Source organism: Salvia hispanica, chromosome 4 (genome assembly GCF_023119035.1).
Source record: "Salvia hispanica cultivar TCC Black 2014 chromosome 4, UniMelb_Shisp_WGS_1.0, whole genome shotgun sequence".
Taxonomy (NCBI): domain Eukaryota; kingdom Viridiplantae; phylum Streptophyta; class Magnoliopsida; order Lamiales; family Lamiaceae; genus Salvia; species Salvia hispanica.
In genome coordinates this window covers 54126822-54146317 of record NC_062968.1, presented here as the reverse complement: position 1 = coordinate 54146317, position 19496 = coordinate 54126822, and the positions used below count along the sequence as shown (strand labels likewise).

General features: G+C 30.9%; 3 protein-coding genes across 3 annotated transcripts; all 3 read right to left on the bottom strand.

The window, feature by feature from the left end:
- Window positions 1–1574: 1574 nt before the first annotated feature.
- Window positions 1575–4039, bottom strand: LOC125219537 (thermospermine synthase ACAULIS5-like). The gene is made up of 10 exons (XM_048121545.1): window positions 3839–4039; window positions 3409–3475; window positions 3218–3312; window positions 3040–3142; window positions 2866–2954; window positions 2617–2773; window positions 2441–2516; window positions 2281–2339; window positions 2049–2185; window positions 1575–1966 (listed from the first exon to the last, which is right to left on the bottom strand). The coding sequence occupies exons 1-10, from the start codon at window positions 3943–3945 to the stop codon at window positions 1882–1884; spliced, it is 975 nt and encodes a 324-aa protein (XP_047977502.1). The 5' UTR covers window positions 3946–4039; the 3' UTR covers window positions 1575–1881.
- Window positions 4040–8960: 4921 nt separating this feature from the next.
- LOC125219011 lies at window positions 8961–10581 on the bottom strand. Its single transcript, XM_048120848.1, has one exon. It carries the CDS (start codon window positions 10177–10179, stop codon window positions 9268–9270), a length of 912 nt encoding a protein of 303 aa, XP_047976805.1. The 5' UTR covers window positions 10180–10581; the 3' UTR covers window positions 8961–9267.
- Window positions 10582–16009: 5428 nt separating this feature from the next.
- On the bottom strand, window positions 16010–18801 carry LOC125219151. Its single transcript, XM_048121039.1, has 7 exons — window positions 18578–18801; window positions 18382–18499; window positions 18090–18178; window positions 17966–18012; window positions 17773–17861; window positions 16993–17126; window positions 16010–16915 (listed from the first exon to the last, which is right to left on the bottom strand). Exons 1-7 carry the CDS (start codon window positions 18677–18679, stop codon window positions 16235–16237), a joined length of 1260 nt encoding a protein of 419 aa, XP_047976996.1. The 5' UTR covers window positions 18680–18801; the 3' UTR covers window positions 16010–16234.
- Between the last annotated feature and the right edge of the window lie 695 nt (window positions 18802–19496).

Here is a 19496-nt window from a genome sequence, read left to right as displayed (position 1 = left end):
TCCATTGTTTTTTAATTAATTATTTAATTAGTGGAGGGGAAATAATTGGAGTATTTCGTAAATATCTATGAAATGGTTTCATATTTACTTAATTTTTCGTAAATATCATTAAAATTGGTTTAGATATTTTATTACTTTAATTTTCATAAATAGTAGGACTACTACTATCTTTGAAAAGGGTTTAGATATTTTTCTAGTTCTATAATGTTGACAAATGAAATAAAAATAACAATATTTTACGTTAGTGTAAAAAGAAACATAAAATTAGAATTCTAAAAATATCTCACGTGTAAAGAAATTTTTTTAAATACTAGTACTACTCCATGTAAGTGAACTATGTATATGTCACTCCAATCGACAATTCATTTTAGAATAGGAACTTATGAATTTCAACTTAGGTATCAACTTTGCCCTAATTTGACCCAAATGTTCCGATTTTTTGTTTGTACTAAAAATCAGTAATTTTAATTTATAAAAATGTTTTTTTTTTGCCTCATTTTATAAAATAATAATGAAATGATATTTTAGGCAGAGTTGTTGATTGTATTAAAGTTCGTAGAGAAATGTAGTAGGAGTAGCAAATAAAAACAAATGTGGACATCTTTATTAAGACAGAAAGAATAATTTTTTTAACAATAATTGTTACAGACATCTTTATTAAGACAGAAAGAATAACTTTTACTATTAATAACAATTGTTACATAATAATGGTAAAGCGCTGAATTATAGATGAACTGATCACTGATTAAATGTCGTGAATAACGTGGAATGAAAAGAAACAATATTAATGATTCTACTTTAATCTTGTGCGCTCGTATGTCTTATATCAGAACAACTGAACAAGAACTGTGCACGTTTTTGCTCACGTTAATATCATTTTTTTAATTTGAATTCTTTAGTATATTGAATTGGGCACTTTATTCTTTCCCAACCTTCAATAATCGTATTTAAACGCGTTAAGGTAGAGAAATTTGAAGACCAAACCCACTTTCCACTCTTGTTTTAATTTTAGTTTCAATGCGTTCCTCGTGTTTAAGAATTAACCTGAACATTCTGAAACATTTCTTATAGCATAACTGCATCAGTGCACTACTATCAAATTTTTCACATATGATTTCTTAACTAAATTATGTACATAAATCTTACAAATTTTGTGAAATTTTATAAGCAAGATTTGATAGATATAATGATGATTGAATAATTTAATAATAATAATAATCATATTTGTAAATTGTAGTAGAGGGTTCGACCAAATATATATAATTAATAAAGCAAACTAGAAATCCTTATAATTATCTTATGAAAAAATATCGAGTAAAGTAGTGGAATATTCCATATTATGAACTAAATAATGCATGAAACAGGACAGTTGTCTTAGGATATCCTTTTTAATTCAATAACGTGAAGAGCATGTACTAAAGCAAGCTTTTAATTAATTTATTTTGCAGTGCTGTTTATCTATCTAATATGCTGCATAATTAGTAATCAAATTGCTATCCAGTCATCTGATAACTTGGCATATATTAATAAAGTATTATTCACTAATAAATAGTATAATAAAACAGCAATAGCAATAGAATAAAAATATATATGCATATATATCCGACCATTTCCAACATTCTGAAAATGGCTAAAGTAAAGAAAATTGTACATTATAAAGTAGCAAAACAACACTTATATAGTTGGCCATGACATGTATTCCACTTCCATTAATACTTATAGAGGAAGGAAACCAACAAGGAAACAAGGCATTAGGCCAAACATAATTTCTGTCAAACAACTACATAATCAAAGCAACATATCAAAAGTAGAAACCATCAATTCCCAAATTTCTTTAAAATTTTCTTTTCTTTTCTTTGCTCTCTTTTTCTTTCTCAGAGCTCAATGTTGCTTGCAAGCATTGCTCCCATGGCCATATATGAACCTCGCACTCCCTTCGGTGTAGATATGAGTCTCGTTGTCCAACCTATGATCGATAATCAATAATTAATAATTAAATAAAAACACATATAATAAATATGCACGTGATCAAGAATCCAACGACTCACGATTTTCTAACAGCTTTGCTCAAGGTAGAAGAGGAAGTGAATGTTTGGCCATCAAGATATCTGTTCTCCCCTTCAATCATCTGCTTGATCCTTTGGTCTAGCTCATCAGCATTCAGTGTGAAAGGGTTATCCGATGCCTATAATCACATATATTTATTTCAAAATTATTGTTGAATTGTTCATCACATAGAAATTGAACTAATTTGAATATTGATCAAAGTGCTGATTTTACCATGACCCATCCCCAAGTATCAGCATAAGATGGAATGTGAGCTGAGTAAGGTACAACATCTGCACATTAGAGAATAACAGTCATTATTAACAAATCAAACACATATACTATTAATTATGTATTATTGATTGCTAAATTGCTATATATCTCATCAACTTACACTTGAAGACCTGTCTCAGGGTGTTGAAGATGCAAGAAAACACCTCTGTATGGCTGAAAATCCCAGCTGGTCCTGCCTGAATTATTGAAAATAGTTTTATTGTTATTAATTAATTAATTAATCATCAAAATTACACAAGGAAACAAATGATAAGTGACAAAAATATAGTACTCCACCTGTGTGACAAAAATGCCACCCTGGCTAAGCCTAGGCTTAACTACTAATTCATAGAATGATTTGGTATAGAGTTGGTAGCATGGCCCTCCTTCAATTGGATCAGCCAAATCACCTATTATCACATCATACACCTCTTCCCTTCTTTCAAGTTCAGCCCTGATCATAATTATCATACACCAATAAATAAATTTATTTAAAATAAGAAATTAGAAAATAAATTTGATTCTTGCACATGGTATGGTAGCAACCTGGCATCATTGATAACGAGCTCCAATCTAGGATCATAAAAGGCTTCCTTGTTAACCAACAAGTGTGACTTGCAAAATTCTACCACTTCCTGCAATATTATGCACTATATTAGCACAAAATAGATTTTAATTAAAATTAATTAGATATGGGATGTTGATTAAGCAATTAATTACCTCATCAATGTCACACATTATGACCTTTTCCACTGTCTTGTGCCTCAGTATTTCTCTAGCAGTAGAGCCTTCACCTCCCCCCATTATGAAAATAGTTTTTGGACTGGAAATTTAAATTATTTATTAAATTAGATATCCATATATATAATGTAAATATATGGGAAGGTGAAAATATTACTTGGGATGATTTAGAAGTGCTGGATGGACAAGAGACTCATGATAGATGAACTCATCTATCTCAGCACTTTGAAGCTTTCCATCAATTACAAGAGCCTAAACCATATGAGATATAAGTCATGATATATAATATGTTATTTTATATTCATGAATTGAATCTCAATAAAATATTATAGGAGATTGATTTTATACCTTGCCAAAGGGCTTAGTGTCCAAGAGTTGAATGTCCTGGTATTGAGAGGCACCTGTGTGCAAAATACTGCATACATAAAAAGTAAATCAAAGTGTTATTTAATTACAAGATTCATGATTTTTTTTGCTCACTTGATCTTCTCTTTGTCTCAACTTTAGTAGACAGGATTTGGGGAAAGTTGTAGTTAAAAAGATTAATAAATCAATCAATTATTTTGTCTATATAAGTTGCAACTATAATAATATTTCACTGTAGTATTCTTTAAATAAGAACATCAACACATTTAATTAACTTCAAGTTTAGATAAAATTTTCCCCCGAGCATGATCAATTCTTCTTTCATGAAGATACTAAATTTACAAAATAATAATGCAATTGTATAGTGTTTGGTGATGTGAGATGAATATGAAAATGGTTGACATTTAATTACCTCTTAAGTGCAAAGCACCACCTCAAATTCTCCTCAATTTCTTCCTCATACCAGCAGCTCTTCCTCTGAGAGTTAGTCAAACCGTTTGAGATTGAAACATCACCCATTTTTCTAGACTTAATTTGATGTACAAATGGATGGAGGGATGTGTGTGTAGAGAGAGAGAGGAAGAGAGGGCTAGGATGATGAATATTGAGAAGTGGTAGTGATATATAAGTAAAGGAAAGTTGGGGGAAATCGAAAAGGATATGATGACTTAGGTTAGTAGGAGATGTTATGAAATTAGGGTGATTTCCCTCACACAACAAACCAAGAGACCACACAATCTTCATGGATTTTCGCAGCCTCCTATAACCAATTACAAAATTAAACAAAAACATAAAGGTTGTAGTCAAAGTTAAAAGAAATAAAAATAATAACTCGACTAATTCCAGCTCAAAATTCATACACTAAAATCCATCGAAATTTTAATATGCCAATAAAATTACAAAGTGCAATTGCATGTATGATCCGACAGTACAAGCATGTTACATAAAAGTACTGAAATATTATATTTATTATTCAGACTATATACTCCCTTTGTCCTGGTTAATGAAACGTTTTCTTTTCGACACAAGAATTTATATATGGACGTATTCATTTTTTAAAATGTGTCATTGAACGTTGTAAAAAGAAAAATAAGTAATTTAGTGGGATGGAGAGGAGAGGGTATACCATAATTAAATTAAAATATGTAGGTATCGAGGAAGGCGGCGAATGAGAAGGCGACACGTGGAGAGCAGGATATGGACAAAGTGGGCATGATGAAGGTAATACAGTGTGTTGTGCTACACCATGATGCACTTAAACAAGAAAAAAGGTTAAAAGATGATGATTGAATTGAGTGACAATAAACCCTAATTTAGGGTGTTTATTTATCTTGAGAAACTGGACCAAAATCGAAATCTTGGTTGGGAAATGCAGTTAGAATAGAAAGAGAGGGAGAGAGAGAGGCGTGCAGTGGATTTCATGATTCAAAGATGAATGGCGTGCTAAGCCAGGCGCACTCAATCATCATCGTCACCATCGCAACATCAATTCTCTCCCCCAACCCCTCATAATAATATCTACCAAACTTCATTTTTATTCAACAGTTTCTAAACATGTCCCTGCCTTGACACTATATTGCTTCTAGATTCATTTTATCACGCCTCAATATTTATAAATCAAAACTAGTACTACTAACTTTTAATTTTGAACCACACAAATATTGATGTAAAAATTGATAGAATGGAAATAGAGAAAAAATGATTGAAGTATTAGTAATGGAAAATGAGACTCAAAATGAAAACAACAATACTATCTTGTCCTATGGTAGATGTCGCACTTGAGAAAAGGAAATAACATATGATTTTAAGAGATAAAATATATTTAAATATATTGATGTGAGAGAGAAAAATATAATTTAGAAAATGGGATTGATATATAAATAGTGATTTACTGTTTCTTTAGAAAAAAAATAAATATGACATTTTTTTTAAGACAATAAAAAAAAGTAGGAGTATAACTCATTTACACTCATATGTGTTTTAACTAAACAATGATCACTAGTCTGTTTTCTTTTGTCAAAAAATATTTTTGTTTCTTTTTATATTATTTTTTTAGTACTAGTAGTACTATTTAATTTGCTATTTAACTCATCAAACATTTAATTCTTGTGACAAATGAAACGGACTGATGAAGGCAGTATATATTCATATTGAATATTTTAAAATTCTTTGTCTGTTTACGCAATCATACATGATGATGTGCTTGCATGGATAATAATAAGATCCACATATTTTATTTCTCCCTGCTAGATTTGATTGGCCACATGTCAATTGATGATGCTGCACTCTTTAGGGGTGTGTGGGACTCCATAGGGCCATGAGCATGGCTTATAATGTATGATGTCAATTTTGCATCAGCATGATGGTGTGGGTGTTATAAGATGGAGCTAGCATGCATGGAACATATAATAGCAATAAATAATGTGTGTTTTTTAGGAGGGGGGAAATGAATATAAATGGTGTGTGATGATGGAGTTACCTAACTAATGTGTTGAGAATCATGATGTTCCAACATATCTCATAGAATCAAATCTTCCTGGGAGATAGGAATGCCAATTCGACTCCTGCATGTGTTGGACTTATCCTTTTAGTTTAGTTTTTTTGAAAAATATTGGACTTATCCTCATCCTATGACTAATTTCAAAATTGACTCAGCAAAATGGATTTTGATTTAACATTCGACAAGGTTATAAAATAAGTGTACTCCCAATATACAAGCTTAAGTAGAGGAACTTTTGAAAATATTCCAATAGGTTTGTTGAACATTATCTTGATTATTTATGTAGTGATATGTGACGGATTATTTATAAAGTACTATTAACAAGTATTTTAGTGCATTACTGATTAATTCTTCTCTCTTAAAAACAACTCGCACTTTCCCAATTAAATCAACAACCAAACTTTTACCAAACACTAAACTTATTCTTGTTATTTCAGGAAACAACTAAATGTTACTCCTATATTAAAATTTATCATGATTCTTTTATGTACCTAAACTTTACGTTTAATGTTTAGTAAACTTTTTATTACAAATTTAATATATAAATAAATTATGTCATTACGTATGTTTTTTTAATATACTAAAATTATAAAAATATTTTTTTATTATGTTGGATTGGGCTATAGATGTAAGTATAAATTATAGTAGTACTATATGAATCATCATCTCTTTAGGTTTTGGGAAGCTGCCAAGATATTGGGCAACTTAGTGGACATAATTATACAATTTTCAGAACAATATCTTAATAGTTATGCAATATGACCCCAATTTTCAGTCCCCGCCTCCCCGGTTTAATATTACTAAAATTAATAATAACTGAAATGGAAAAACAAATTTAATTATATAAAAATTTCGACAACCTATGGGCTTATATAGTAGTACCTGTTTTCACAACAAATTTGTGAAGAGTTCATTTGTATAAGAAGAAGACAATGAAAATGCATAACCCTACCAATCGGTTATTTCACTTTTCAACATACTTGCAAATTTCTTCGTGTATGTTCCAAGATTAATTAGCTTATTTTATTTTCAGTAAAAGATTAGTCTTTATTTTATCTCCTATTTTATTATGTTTTTTCTCTATTTAAATCACAAAACATTATTTTGTTAAGTTCACTAAAAAGGGAGAGAGAAAAATGCATATAAAGTGGGGCTATACATGGCCACATGGGTAAAGTGGACATCAACTAATTTTGTTAAAAAAGCGGTTATATTGAGAAAATTGAGGATAACTTTTTAAAAAATTGTTATCCTTTTAGTAGTAGTAGTAGTTTTTTAAAGTGAGGCAACAACCGTATATTATCAAATTCGTTGCTTTCGAAATTTAAAAGGAAGCCCTACCTAATAACTACTAGTAATAAATTGCACATTACTTCAATACACCCGTATCCATTGTGATTGCCTTCCCACTTCACATTATTTTCCACTCCAAGGCCCACTTTAATTGAATCAATATTTAGCCCATTTTACACTTCAGGAGCCCGTGGTTCTTTTGAGTTTTCAATTAGCTTTATTGAAGCATTTACAAGCATTGAAAAATCATATAGTACTACGTATCAACTAGAAATTGATATGGATAAGGCGTTAAATGGGATAAATTAGTTTATCTATGGGTAATCAGTTTCTTTGAGAAAAAATATAGAGGCCATGTTTGGTTGGCGGGAAAGTAAAGTTGATAAGGAAAATAATTTCTGGGAAAATGAATCCCGGGAATATGATTCCTAGTTACTTTACTTTCCTGTGTTTGGACAATATCAAGATTTTAAATTTATATTTAATTTAAACACCAAACTAAAAATATACTGTACTTATTATTTTTTTATTTATAAAAAATATAATATTGTAAATTTTTTAATAAATTTTTAATTTTAAATAATAAGTATTATATTATTATTTTATTATTACGATGGATTGTTTAAATATGGATTATCCATCATGATATATGCTAATATAATGATAGTTACATGGAATATTATACTCATTTATTATAATAATAAATATACTAATAATTATAATATTTACAGATATTATACTTGAATAAATTTTATAAATTAAAATTGCACTATGACTTTATTGATTAATTATTAACTTATAAAATATAATAATTTTTATTTATTATATAATTTATATCATATAATTATATTTTAATTATTTATTATTAATTATTAATAAATTATTAATTACTATTATGAATTATTATAAAATATAGTTATAATTACGATAATTTTAATTATAGTTATTTATTATAAAGAAATTAAGTATGATTTATAAGTTTAAAATATTTTAAAATATTGTAATTAATAATAATAATAATAATAATAATAATAATAATAATATATTGCTTAAATATGTAAGAATCCTAAAACTGGAAAAAAGAATACCTGAGAAAAGTTAGGATTCAGAATCTTGGAAAATTGTACAACTTTCCTTGTTCTCGGATTCTGATTACTCAGTTTGATTAAAAACTGAAACAAACACAGGAATTTAAAATTTAAGGAATCAGATTACTTTCCCAAACAGAATCCTAACAATCAAACATGGCCAGAAGGGAAGAGTGTAAGATATAGTGTTATTTCTTTATTTTTAATCATAATCAAATATATTTATAATATAATGTATCAAATCTAAATTCTCCTTCAAAACACAATTGATATACATGAAATTTCAATAAATGTAAGTACTAAGTAATACTCCCTTTAGTAGGTGAAATACTTTTGACAAAATGATATGAAAATACTGTGTTTGACTTGACATTCTTGGCAAATAATTAGCACTTTGCACATACATGAAAATGACTTGACACTTATTCAAATTCACAGTAAAGCAATAGAAACAAAATATTCATCGGTTTTGTATTTCCTTTTAACTTTCTATTCTTTTTAGATCAGACTTTTCTATGTCAAGTATTCAAAATCCATACACATTGACGATAACATTGTTGGTTTATTGCGAAATCAACAAGATAGAAAATGGATAAAATGCATTCTACATTAGCAAGAGATAAAAGAGAAAAATTGGCAAAGTACTCACTAGGTGTAAAAACATCAAAAGGCAAATGTGGCTAATAAATTGTACTAGTAGTACACATATTAATGTAGCATAGTCAAAAAGGCATCACAATTGCCATCAAGAACATGGCCCATAATCAAGTTCTTGAATTCTCAAGTATCAAGAATTGTATCAATCCTCCAATAAATAATTCAAGACATACCCTAAATCAACCTAGTACTGTATTGTCCAATTTCATGATCATGCTAGAATTTCTATACACAGAAGAACTCATCAATAGACCTCAAAGAATCACCACAGGCTTTGGAAAAAATACTAAAACCAGCAAAAGTTCAATCTTTATTCCAAGCATACAAGAAAACTGAGAAGCCAAGACCTGGCATATTAGGCTCCCTCAAACTCTCCGAACAGCTCCAAGAAAAGGCCGGTGAGTCGCACATTGAAGGGCTCCCGGTGCTCCACATCTTTTCCGCGGACAAACTGCTATGGAACATGAACACAGCATTGCCAAGGCTCGGGCCGAACAGCCAGTTGTGCACATCCCAAAACACCTCCACCGGCAAGCCATCAACAAAGATGGTGTGGTTCCCGCGAAACTTCCACTGCAGATGCTTCACTTGCATAACCGTTTTCGCATCAACACGAACCAAGAGGGACGGATCGTCGCTGCAGCTAGCGTCGCACTCGATCTTGAGGTCATGAATCTGGCCATTGTCTGAGAATTGTGCCTTTGTGCCAAAAACCCTTTTTCCAGAAATGTGCTCCTTTTTTGAAATGAAAATGGCACTTGAAAGTGAAGCAACTGCTCCAGTTTTCTTGAGTGCTTCCCTCCTCATATCCCCAACTAGCAAAACCATATCCCCTTTCCACACAACTGCAATGTAGTAGCCCTGCACCGGCTCCGGCCCGGGCCCGAATTTTGCCATGGAAAGATCCCAAAATATCTCAATTTTACTGGAATTCACTTCTAGATTCTTGGATCCTTTCCTCTTTGAAAACAGAGAGGGCTTCACATCTACTTTGCATAAGCATTGATGAAATGCATCATCTATCTCAACACTCAGGCATTGCCCCATTAAATTCTTGCTCCAAACAATACTAATCAGACAAGATTTGCCAAAGAACTTACATCTATACACGCACGTGACAGAATTCTGAGAGGGTTTAGTCCCACTCACACTAGAACAAGAAGCATCAGCAACCTGAACTCCATTCTCCCCAAAACAAGAAGGAAAATCCCTCATTTTTCCCTTTCTCCCCACTAGATTCAATAAAAGACTAGATCTTTCCACAAACTACTCAACAAAAATCCAATCTTTACACAGAAAAAAGCAGGAAAATCGAGAAGGGGTTACAAACATACCAAGATTGAATCTTTATGAGGTGAATCCAGGAACCCACTTCTGCTTCGTGTTGAATTCAAATTTTAGGGATGAAGATTCAACTTTTATTTTTGGTGTGGGCCTTTTAAGGTTGGAGGAAGCAACTGTTTTAAGGTAAGGACAAAGGGAGTTGCAGATTGAGGGCAAATTTTTAGGGGCTGTAAGAAAGGAGAGGACTAGAATCACGGTTTAGAGATTTTTCTTGTTTTCTTGCTAATAGTAAGAGGAGAATATTTGAATTATCGCAATCGACTTTGCTTGAATTTGAAGAGAAAATAATAGTCACATGCTAAAGTGCTGGAATTGTCTGCAATGGAATATTTAAAAAATTGAAGAATTCAATTCAATTAGACAGGAAAGAAATCATAAATATTTGAGAAATTCAAAACAGGAAAGATTCCTCTGTCGTCTTCTTTTTTAACCAATATAGTTTGGCAGATTCACTCTAAAAAGTAGTTTTGGTGGTGTGCAATGTGCATTCCATTCACGGTTAAAAATAAAATTTCATATTTCTTTCATATGTTATATTGTGAGATTTTAATTTTACTTATTGATTGTGCTAAGATAAACTTTTACTATTAGTACCATTTTTTTAGTACAATTAATATACTGTTGAGTTTATGAATTGATTGAGAGGAGAGGTTACTTTTAGTTGGACAATTAGACACAGAGAGAGAGGCTAGATTTGAAATGTGCCTTCAGTTTGTTTTTTAATCATGGCTAATATTTATTGTTATCCTAAGTGGTGTGAAGCAGTTACTCTTTCATTTTATGTTAACTGATGAAGTCTAAATAAATTATCTTCATTTAGATACTTCTTTGGATTCTGCTACTAAAAAAAAAATTAATTTTCAATATATAAAATTTATCAACTACGTAATAGTATTTTTTTACTATAGCATGCAAGTTGTATAACTCAACTAAAATTTAAAGTATTTTGTTAAAGTGCATCAATAGACAAATACATTATGTTTCAATAACATATAAAAACAGTGATTAATAAAATTGGTAGTACAAATTGAAAACGCGTCATAATTAGCACTAGCATTAATTACTTAATTAAAAACATTACAGCCAGAATATGGTAGAGTTATGGAATATTCTATTAGGTGTTTTTAATTAGAAATTTCATATGGGGTAGTAATGTTTTGGAGTATCATTTTGGTCATGTCTTTTATCAAAATTAATCTTTATTTATTAATAATAAATTTCCTTCTAATAAAGTTGGTTCGATATTAAAATTTGTGTAGTTCATTATTATTTTTCGTGGACCTGATTTGGTATGCATATCCTTGAAATTTAATATATTATAAATATAAATTATATTTTTGAATAAAATAATATGGGTAGGTTATTTGTAAAGAAATGGAGAGATACTTTTGGTTTTGGTTTGAGCAGGCGTAATTAAATGGTGGGGTTGCTAGAATTATTGGTTATGTGAAAAACTAGGCCTTTTGTGACATGGTTGGGAGTAATTAATGCGTGCACCCAACAAAATTATGCTAACATATTACCCATAATAACTTTTCCCCTTAGTGGGATCCAAGAAAAATGAGTAATCATTTCTGTTTCCAAAACATTTTTTTTTTTCAAATTAACTTACACACTTGTGCCAGTCAAAAAACTGTATAATCATAAAATAACAGGTATCTACTATGTTAAAAATAAATTAAAACCTTAAAATATAATAGAAATATTTAAAAAAGAATAGTGTTATTTAGTCACAACTTGATTTGATATAGTTTTGATTTATATAAAAATCGATCCACTTGTTAGAGCATCTCCAAGGGGAGAGGTAAATGAAGAGGTCAACTAATATAACTATCATATTTACCTTTTCTTCATAAAAAATCATTTTCTAAGGGGAAAGATATTTGAAAAGGTATTATACATTTTTCCATTTTGAAGAGGTATCTTTACCTCCCATCAATGGAGAGGTAAAATCTTATAACCACTATATTTGGCTTCTTTTCATGAAAAAACCCTTCTCCAAAGGAGAAAGTATTTGAGAATGTATTACACTTTATGTTTTTTAGTGCATTTTATACTATTATTTTATATTTACCAAATCATTTACCTTTCTACATACCCTTTTCCTTTGGAGTATGTTTCTTTTTAGAATAGTATATTTCACCTTTTAAGAAGGTATATAGATGATATACCTTTTTTGTATACCTTCTACTCTTGGAGATGCTCTTAGTGGTTTAGTAAAAACAATTAACTTGAAAATACAAGTATAAACGACTTATAATTAAAGTATTAAAAATATTACAGTAGAAAATTGTAAAAAACAATATTATATTAATTAAAGTGTTATCTACTTATTGAAATACTCCATCCATCCTAGTTTTATAGTCACCCAGAACACCCCACTTCTCCAAAATCACATTCATTTTATTTTATGCAATTATGCAATTTGGGATGTATTATACTATAACTTATTTTGTTACGAATTTTGTAGAAATTTACATGTGCTTGGTAATAAATAAATGAGGGTCCAACTCAACTTCATAGTTTTCTACATGTGACTGATTCATTGTATTATATTTTTTCTTAATATATACATGTGAAAATAAATAAATAAAATTATTCAGAAAAAGATGTATTGCCCATGTCAATGATATTAAAGTATGTAATATAAGTATAGAGAAAAAATGTAAACATATAACATCCCAAGTAATTGATTATCTAAAAAATTATGGGCAGCGAAGAAAAGTGTATGTAATGAAAGCTGTCGTGCAATTAAAGCAAGTAGCTTTACAGCTCTTTATCCTTTTAATCCTCTAAATCTTTTTCTTCAATTTTTCATTGTTGAACATATGAATTTATTACATAATATATTTAAGGGTGTCTCCATTTTGGGTCTATAAAGAAATATCAGCATCATAGTACCACATTTACACGGAGTTCGATTTGATGATTAAAATTTTTGGGATATTGGCATCTAATACCATAAAACTTTTAAAAAATTGAGTTTTTCCTACGAACTTTAAAATTGACAATAATATCACGAACTTTACCCTATGTTTGTTTTTTTCCCACGAATAAAAAAATTTATGTTATTTTAATAGATTGAAGAATAATTTTGGAGGGTGTGTTTCAATAAAAACTATCTTCAAATATTCCTAAATTTAATAATATTGTTTGATTAGATAGGTATAGTCAAATATGTAGTTTTGGGATAATAATAATAATAATAATAATAATAATAATAATAATAATAATAATAATAATAATAATAATAATAATAATAATAATAATAATAATAGTATGTCTTAATTAATCTTAGCTTATAATCATAAAAAAATTAATACTCCCTTTGTTCCATTATAAACGAGATAATTCTATTTTGCACTCGTTTTAATGAAATGATAGTATAAAATAGTTTAAGTGAAGAGTACGTAAAATAAAAAAGAATAATATAGAAAATATGCTTCTTAACATTATTCAATAGCAAAAAAGAATCATTTTATAGAGTATTATTTGGTTCAAAATTAGTGTAAAAATATAAAAAATAGTACTAAGAATCAATAAATACAAATATGGACATTCTATTAAATTTTTTAAAGAGTTGAATAAATACAAATATGGACATTCTATCAAATTTTTAAGTGAGTGGCTTTAAATTGGGCCAATGATAAGTCCAAAATCGCATTATTATGGGCCATGGTTCTAGATAATTAAATCAGCCCATGACTATTAAATTGAGATCTGATCCAACCCAAAATGAAACAATTGTTAATCCAAATTCCATTTTAATCCATGAAATAAAGGAAGTGTCTGAATAAAATTAAAACAATGCTACTTTTTGTACTTTATATATATTATTAGATTAATATATTTATCAAGAAATCGGTGGATTATACTTTAGCCATTCAAAATGACAACTAATTAAGAACTATCGTTATCCATCGATCACGAAGATCAATGGTGGATATATCTCCTTATTGGATAAGTTCAGCACCATGATTTGAATCCTAATTAAGGATTGAAAATTTCATTCAATTATCATTTTTAATGTGCAATTAATTTCACAATGAAGGATGTAACTTTTGGTGCTACCATTGTTAAATTTTTAGTGTTCTTAGTTTTCACCATAAAAAGGAGTAGTAGTTTTTACATTAATTTACGCATATATAAATGTTCTTTTCTTATTTTTAGTATGCTAGTACAGTATACATTTGCTAAATCCGTTCAATACTTGAGTAATTTGATGCACTAAAAAATGAAATATACATAGAGAATGCAAAAGATTCATTTTTAGGAACTAGTACTAAATTTCACAACGGATTCGAATATTATATGTCAAAGCTTCTAAAATAAGAAGGAAATTAGTTATATTTTCATTTTTAATACTACTCCGCATATATAAAAATAGACGTATACTACATCTAGTAAAGGGTATAGATTTAGTTGGAATCTAACCACTTAATTTTCCATGTCACTTTCAAGATTAACAATACTGTTGAGTCTGTCTGCCTCATTACAAAACAAACCACAAACACCAAATTTCAAACCAGAGATTGTACAAAAAATAATCTATGACAGTTTGACATTTCTCCAGTGATTAATAACTCTTAGAAATAAGCGAAGAAATACCACTTTTTTCACAAAATGAATAAAGAAACACAAATTACCAGAAGAAGTTTTGTCCATATCAAATTAACCACAAACTAAAATACAAACCAATATCTCACAGCAGTGGAGAAAAATACACAAGATTTAATCAACTAAAAGTGCCTTGATTGGTTAAGGACAAATATATAAGTTACAAAACTGCATTTTCTCTATTGTGTGCAAGTGTGTGTATTCTAGTGTGCTTTGCAAATTTTTGTGTGTAACAATTTCAGTTCCCTATATGGTTTATACTTTATAATAATATGAAAATATTAATCTGTTGGATTTTGACTTTTGCTTACAAACAGCAAAAAAGACACATTTATTCCTACCAAATACCCTGCCATTGTTAAAACCAACAATTTTTATTAAAGTATTAATCACCACCACATACTACAATAACAAGCTTACAAGAAGATGAGTTTCAAACTTAAGGTCAAATTTTTAGTTATTCAAACTATATATAATTAACTCTAGTAATTACAGGTACTCCATGGATAGTACATATACCATAATTTTATAAAAAAAATCACCATTATTATTTTTCAAATGGGAAAATTAAAGCACGAATATAAGTTTTTATATATAAAGTTTGGAGATGGTTTGTATCATTATACGTCATAATCATATAGTAGTATAATTAAATATGTATGGAGGTTAATTTAATTAGTTCCAAAAATATAAAATCATATTTCAAACATTGGAACATTAATTTCTTTAAAGAAAATGGTGGTTCTTTTTTTTTTTTTTCAATAATGTTAAGACGAGATAACGATTGATCTTGAAGTCTCCGGAATCAACATTTTGTTTCTTGCATTTTGTCCAAAAGAAAAAGGGAAAAAACAAAAAACATAATATACGATGAAAATGAGGTATGGAAAAATTTTATATTACAAATATCATTGATATCACAAACTCAACCCATTAGGGCAAGTACACGTCGAAAAAAATCACAGTATTAATAAATTAAACATAGGGAAAAAATAAATAAAGTGAGAACATTTATGTGTTCACCGTTTCGACCACGATTTCATATTTCAACGCTGTCTTTTTTTTCCCAATTGCTCAAATCAAGTGTAGCACTAGAGCGACATTAATATTTATTGCACGACATTTCACATCCCACATTGCACGCAGTCTTTTCTTTACACATTTTTTGACACGAAAATAGTGTACTATGCAATAACATTTCCTTTTGATCTTCCAAGATTTAGGTAAAACAATATTCAATAAATGAGGTAAGAAACCTTTTGGGGTTAATTGAAGATTCTAGTATGTACTATTTTCCTTGATAGAAACTTCAAAACCTTTGCGACATCGAGATGTGTCGGTTGCGCCTGAGTTGAGGCGAAACGATCGAGATGAGGCCGCCAAGAGGGGGCCTCATCTTCGATCTGTAGATCATCTCATCATAAGGCCTTCGGTAGAACTTTAGGAACGGGGTGAACGAATCACGGGACTTCTCAACCCGGCTCGGTTGGGAGTCCCTTCGGAAAAACAGGGCCGGCGATTTCAGGAACGAAGGGTTTGGAGTCCTCGGATGGCGGATCGTGGCCGGGTCAAAGTCCAATTTCTGAGTCCTCTGCGGCATTGGCGTCGACGGGAACATGCCCTTCCTACCCACGTCGAAGCTGCCGTGTGGCCCTCTCGCAACCGGCGAAGCAAAGGAGTACGACCTAGCGTTGAGCGGTGAGATGGCGGGACCCGAGAATGCCACGGGGTGGTTCGCGGGGCCCACCTTGGACACGGACGTGTCCCCAAAAGACAGGTACCAAGGCTTCAACGAGTCGAGATGGTGCGAGACGGTGAACGAGAACCGAGAGGAGGAGCACGAGCCGAGCTTGGCCGCGGTCGAGGGATCGAACCGGAGGGAGGCCGCGCGCGGGTAGCAACTCAAGTCGTTGAATTCGATCGATTCCTCAAAGTCGAGGGACGACACTATCGCGGTCGACGACGACAGCTCGACGAACGGCTTCACACCCTACGTGACAATCACATTACAATCATTAACTACCATTTCACTATTAACAAAATTATCCACAAATTAACCACACATACCTTCCAAAGATAGGAAAACAGAGTAGGAGGATCAATAACAAATGCCTTGTGAAGGCGGCCAGGATATTGATCACCAAGAATCTTTAATGTTGCTAGTAACATGTTCATAAAAGAAGAGGCTGACCTGAAAAAGCCTGCAATAATACATACACATTAGTCAACAAGAATATTAACAAACTCCCAAAAATCCAATAATCATGTTACTCTACTAAAAATTTAAAGAAGGTCAAGAGAAATTCAAATCGCTGTTGGGTGATTGGATCATTCTGACATATAGGTAAAGAGAATAACATCACTTTTTAGTAAAAAAATAATCAACTCCCAGAAATACCCCTATTCACCCCAAGCGTGACCGTGACACCACAGGGGCACTCCAGGCAATTTCTGAAAAAGTTTCAGACATCATATGCCTGCTTTCCGACATAATATCAACTGCTGCTAATGTGAATTTTAACATTAATTATAATAATTAGGCGTGACATGGGAAATTAAATCATGTTATTAATTTTAGCATAAAGTGTGTGTTAAAGGGTATTTTCAGAGTGATTTTGAAGTGGTTGTGGAATCCCCAGGCATATAGGAATATGCACATTCATTGCTGCTCCCAACTCTGGATAAAAGCTGTGTTTCTGATTTGGTATGACAGAGTATGTGTTGATAACTTTAAATACTTTCATTTTTCCACCAAATTATTTTTATTCTCAATCTATCTATATATATTATATACATACACATACATATAACTTTTTTTTAAAAAAGGAGTTGTAATAAGAGACTTACTGGCATCAAAGAGGAGAACAAATTGGTCAACATTTTTTGCCATAGTTTGAATTGCAACTTCCAGTGTGAACACAAGCAACCTTGTAAACCTATATTCATAAAAAAAATAAAAATAAAATTATCAGTCCACTAATTAAGCATGAAAAATCATTTAGGGGACAATTAAAATCCAAGGTGTTGGTGATCAACTCACAGTTTTTGAGAATGGAATTTCTGGTAATCCTGCTTGATTCGAAATATCTGAAATTTGAGCAACATATACATTAAATTTGCATAAAGAAATTAATACTAATATAAAAAAAAAAAAAAAAAATTACCACAACAGGTCTTAATTCATCGTCGTTGCCAGCAACATAAGCTACTCCCTCAGCGAGCTCAGCAGAGAACTCATCAGCCATCAAATTATCTACAAAAATAAAAATAAAAAGTTACATTAAAATCAGTGATAATTAAAAAATAAAAAAAAATATTGGTGCTTATCCAATTTTTCGCTTTATTGCATGCTACAAACAAACTTTCAAAATACCAAAACCAAAAAAAAAAGCAAGATTCTGAATTCAAACTAGCAAACAAAAAGAAAAAAAAAGGGGAGAGAGAAAAAAAAAAGACCAGTTCCAATGGAGTCTCTCCAAGCAAGACAAGCTCTAATCTGCTTCGCCGCTTTCTTCACATTATCTCCTTTCGCCTTCAAAAATCTCTCCACGCAAGCATTGTTGCAGAACTTCTCCTGCAAATTAAACACACACATTGCCTCAATTTCTCTAAAAACACGCAGTGGGAGGTGCTAGTGTGTGTGATTGCAAACCTGCTTGATGGTGAGCGGGGCTTGTTTCTTGAGAAGCTCAACCACGGATTGAACTCTCTGTTTCTCCCTCTGCGCTTGGCTGCTGCTGTCCTTCCTTCCCATGATTGTTTTTTTTTGTGGAATTATCAAGAAAACACAGAGATCCTACTCTTCTTCTTCACGCAACCATTTCAAAACACGGACTGTGTTTCTTTTGCACCTAGTGAGTGTGAGAGATGTGAGAGCGATGGGAAAAAGAGCCCGTATTTATAGCCGTGTGACGGAGGCCGTTAAGTGTAACGGAAAATGTTGGATTTCCGGTTTTGCCCCTCTAATTATTACCACACTCATTGTGTTTGTGTTATGGCAAAAATCAGCAGCCAACGGGTTTCGTACTTTTCCTTTTCTGTCCATTTTTTTTTGCTTTTTTCTTTTCCTTTTAATTACAAATTTTAAATTTCATTCTTCACAAAAAAAATAAAGAAGTTGACTTTGAAGAGGTGGTTACCAAATTTGTTTCTATAAAATGGTATGTGACTCATTATAAATACGTAATAAATTCATTTAATTTATAAAAAAATGCATTGGGTGAAATGATATAGTAATATGATCCTTGTCAAAGATAGAAGGCAGCATATAAAATTTTGTGATGACTATCGTGTCCTTTTATGAGTTCAAATTTACATTATTTTGATAGATTGATTTATTGTTTGTGATTTATGAAAAAATAATAAATATTTAGATCGACCCGCCACCAGTGAAATGACCTGATAATTATCTTAAAAGTAAAATACAATTATGATATAGGAGGCAATTTAATTATAGCCACAAATATACAAATAAGAGATGAGGTTTGGGATGTTATTAGTAGCTCATTTAAGGATGTCTTATTATACTATATGGTGGTGGGCACCTTAAACATTGTCGTTTGTTGATAAAG

Bases quoted from the DNA above. Each gene is read 5' to 3' on its own strand.
- LOC125219537 (XM_048121545.1), bottom strand. From the start codon at position 3,945: ATGGGTGATGTTTCAATCTCAAACGGTTTGACTAACTCTCAGAGGAAG. The intron at 3,143-3,217 runs GTAATATTTTCA...TTAAATTTCCAG, and splicing joins GCACTTCTAAATCATCCCAA to TCCAAAAACTATTTTCATAA. The intron at 2,340-2,440 runs GTAAGTTGATGA...TCTAATGTGCAG, and splicing joins CCTGAGACAGGTCTTCAAGT to ATGTTGTACCTTACTCAGCT.
- LOC125219011 (XM_048120848.1), bottom strand. From the start codon at position 10,179: ATGAGGGATTTTCCTTCTTGTTTTGGGGAGAATGGAGTTCAGGTTGCT.
- LOC125219151 (XM_048121039.1), bottom strand. From the start codon at position 18,679: ATGGGAAGGAAGGACAGCAGCAGCCAAGCGCAGAGGGAGAAACAGAGA. The intron at 18,500-18,577 runs GTTTGCAATCAC...TTTAATTTGCAG, and splicing joins CCCCGCTCACCATCAAGCAG to GAGAAGTTCTGCAACAATGC. The intron at 17,862-17,965 runs GTGAGTTGATCA...TTATGAATATAG, and splicing joins AAATTCCATTCTCAAAAACT to GTTTACAAGGTTGCTTGTGT.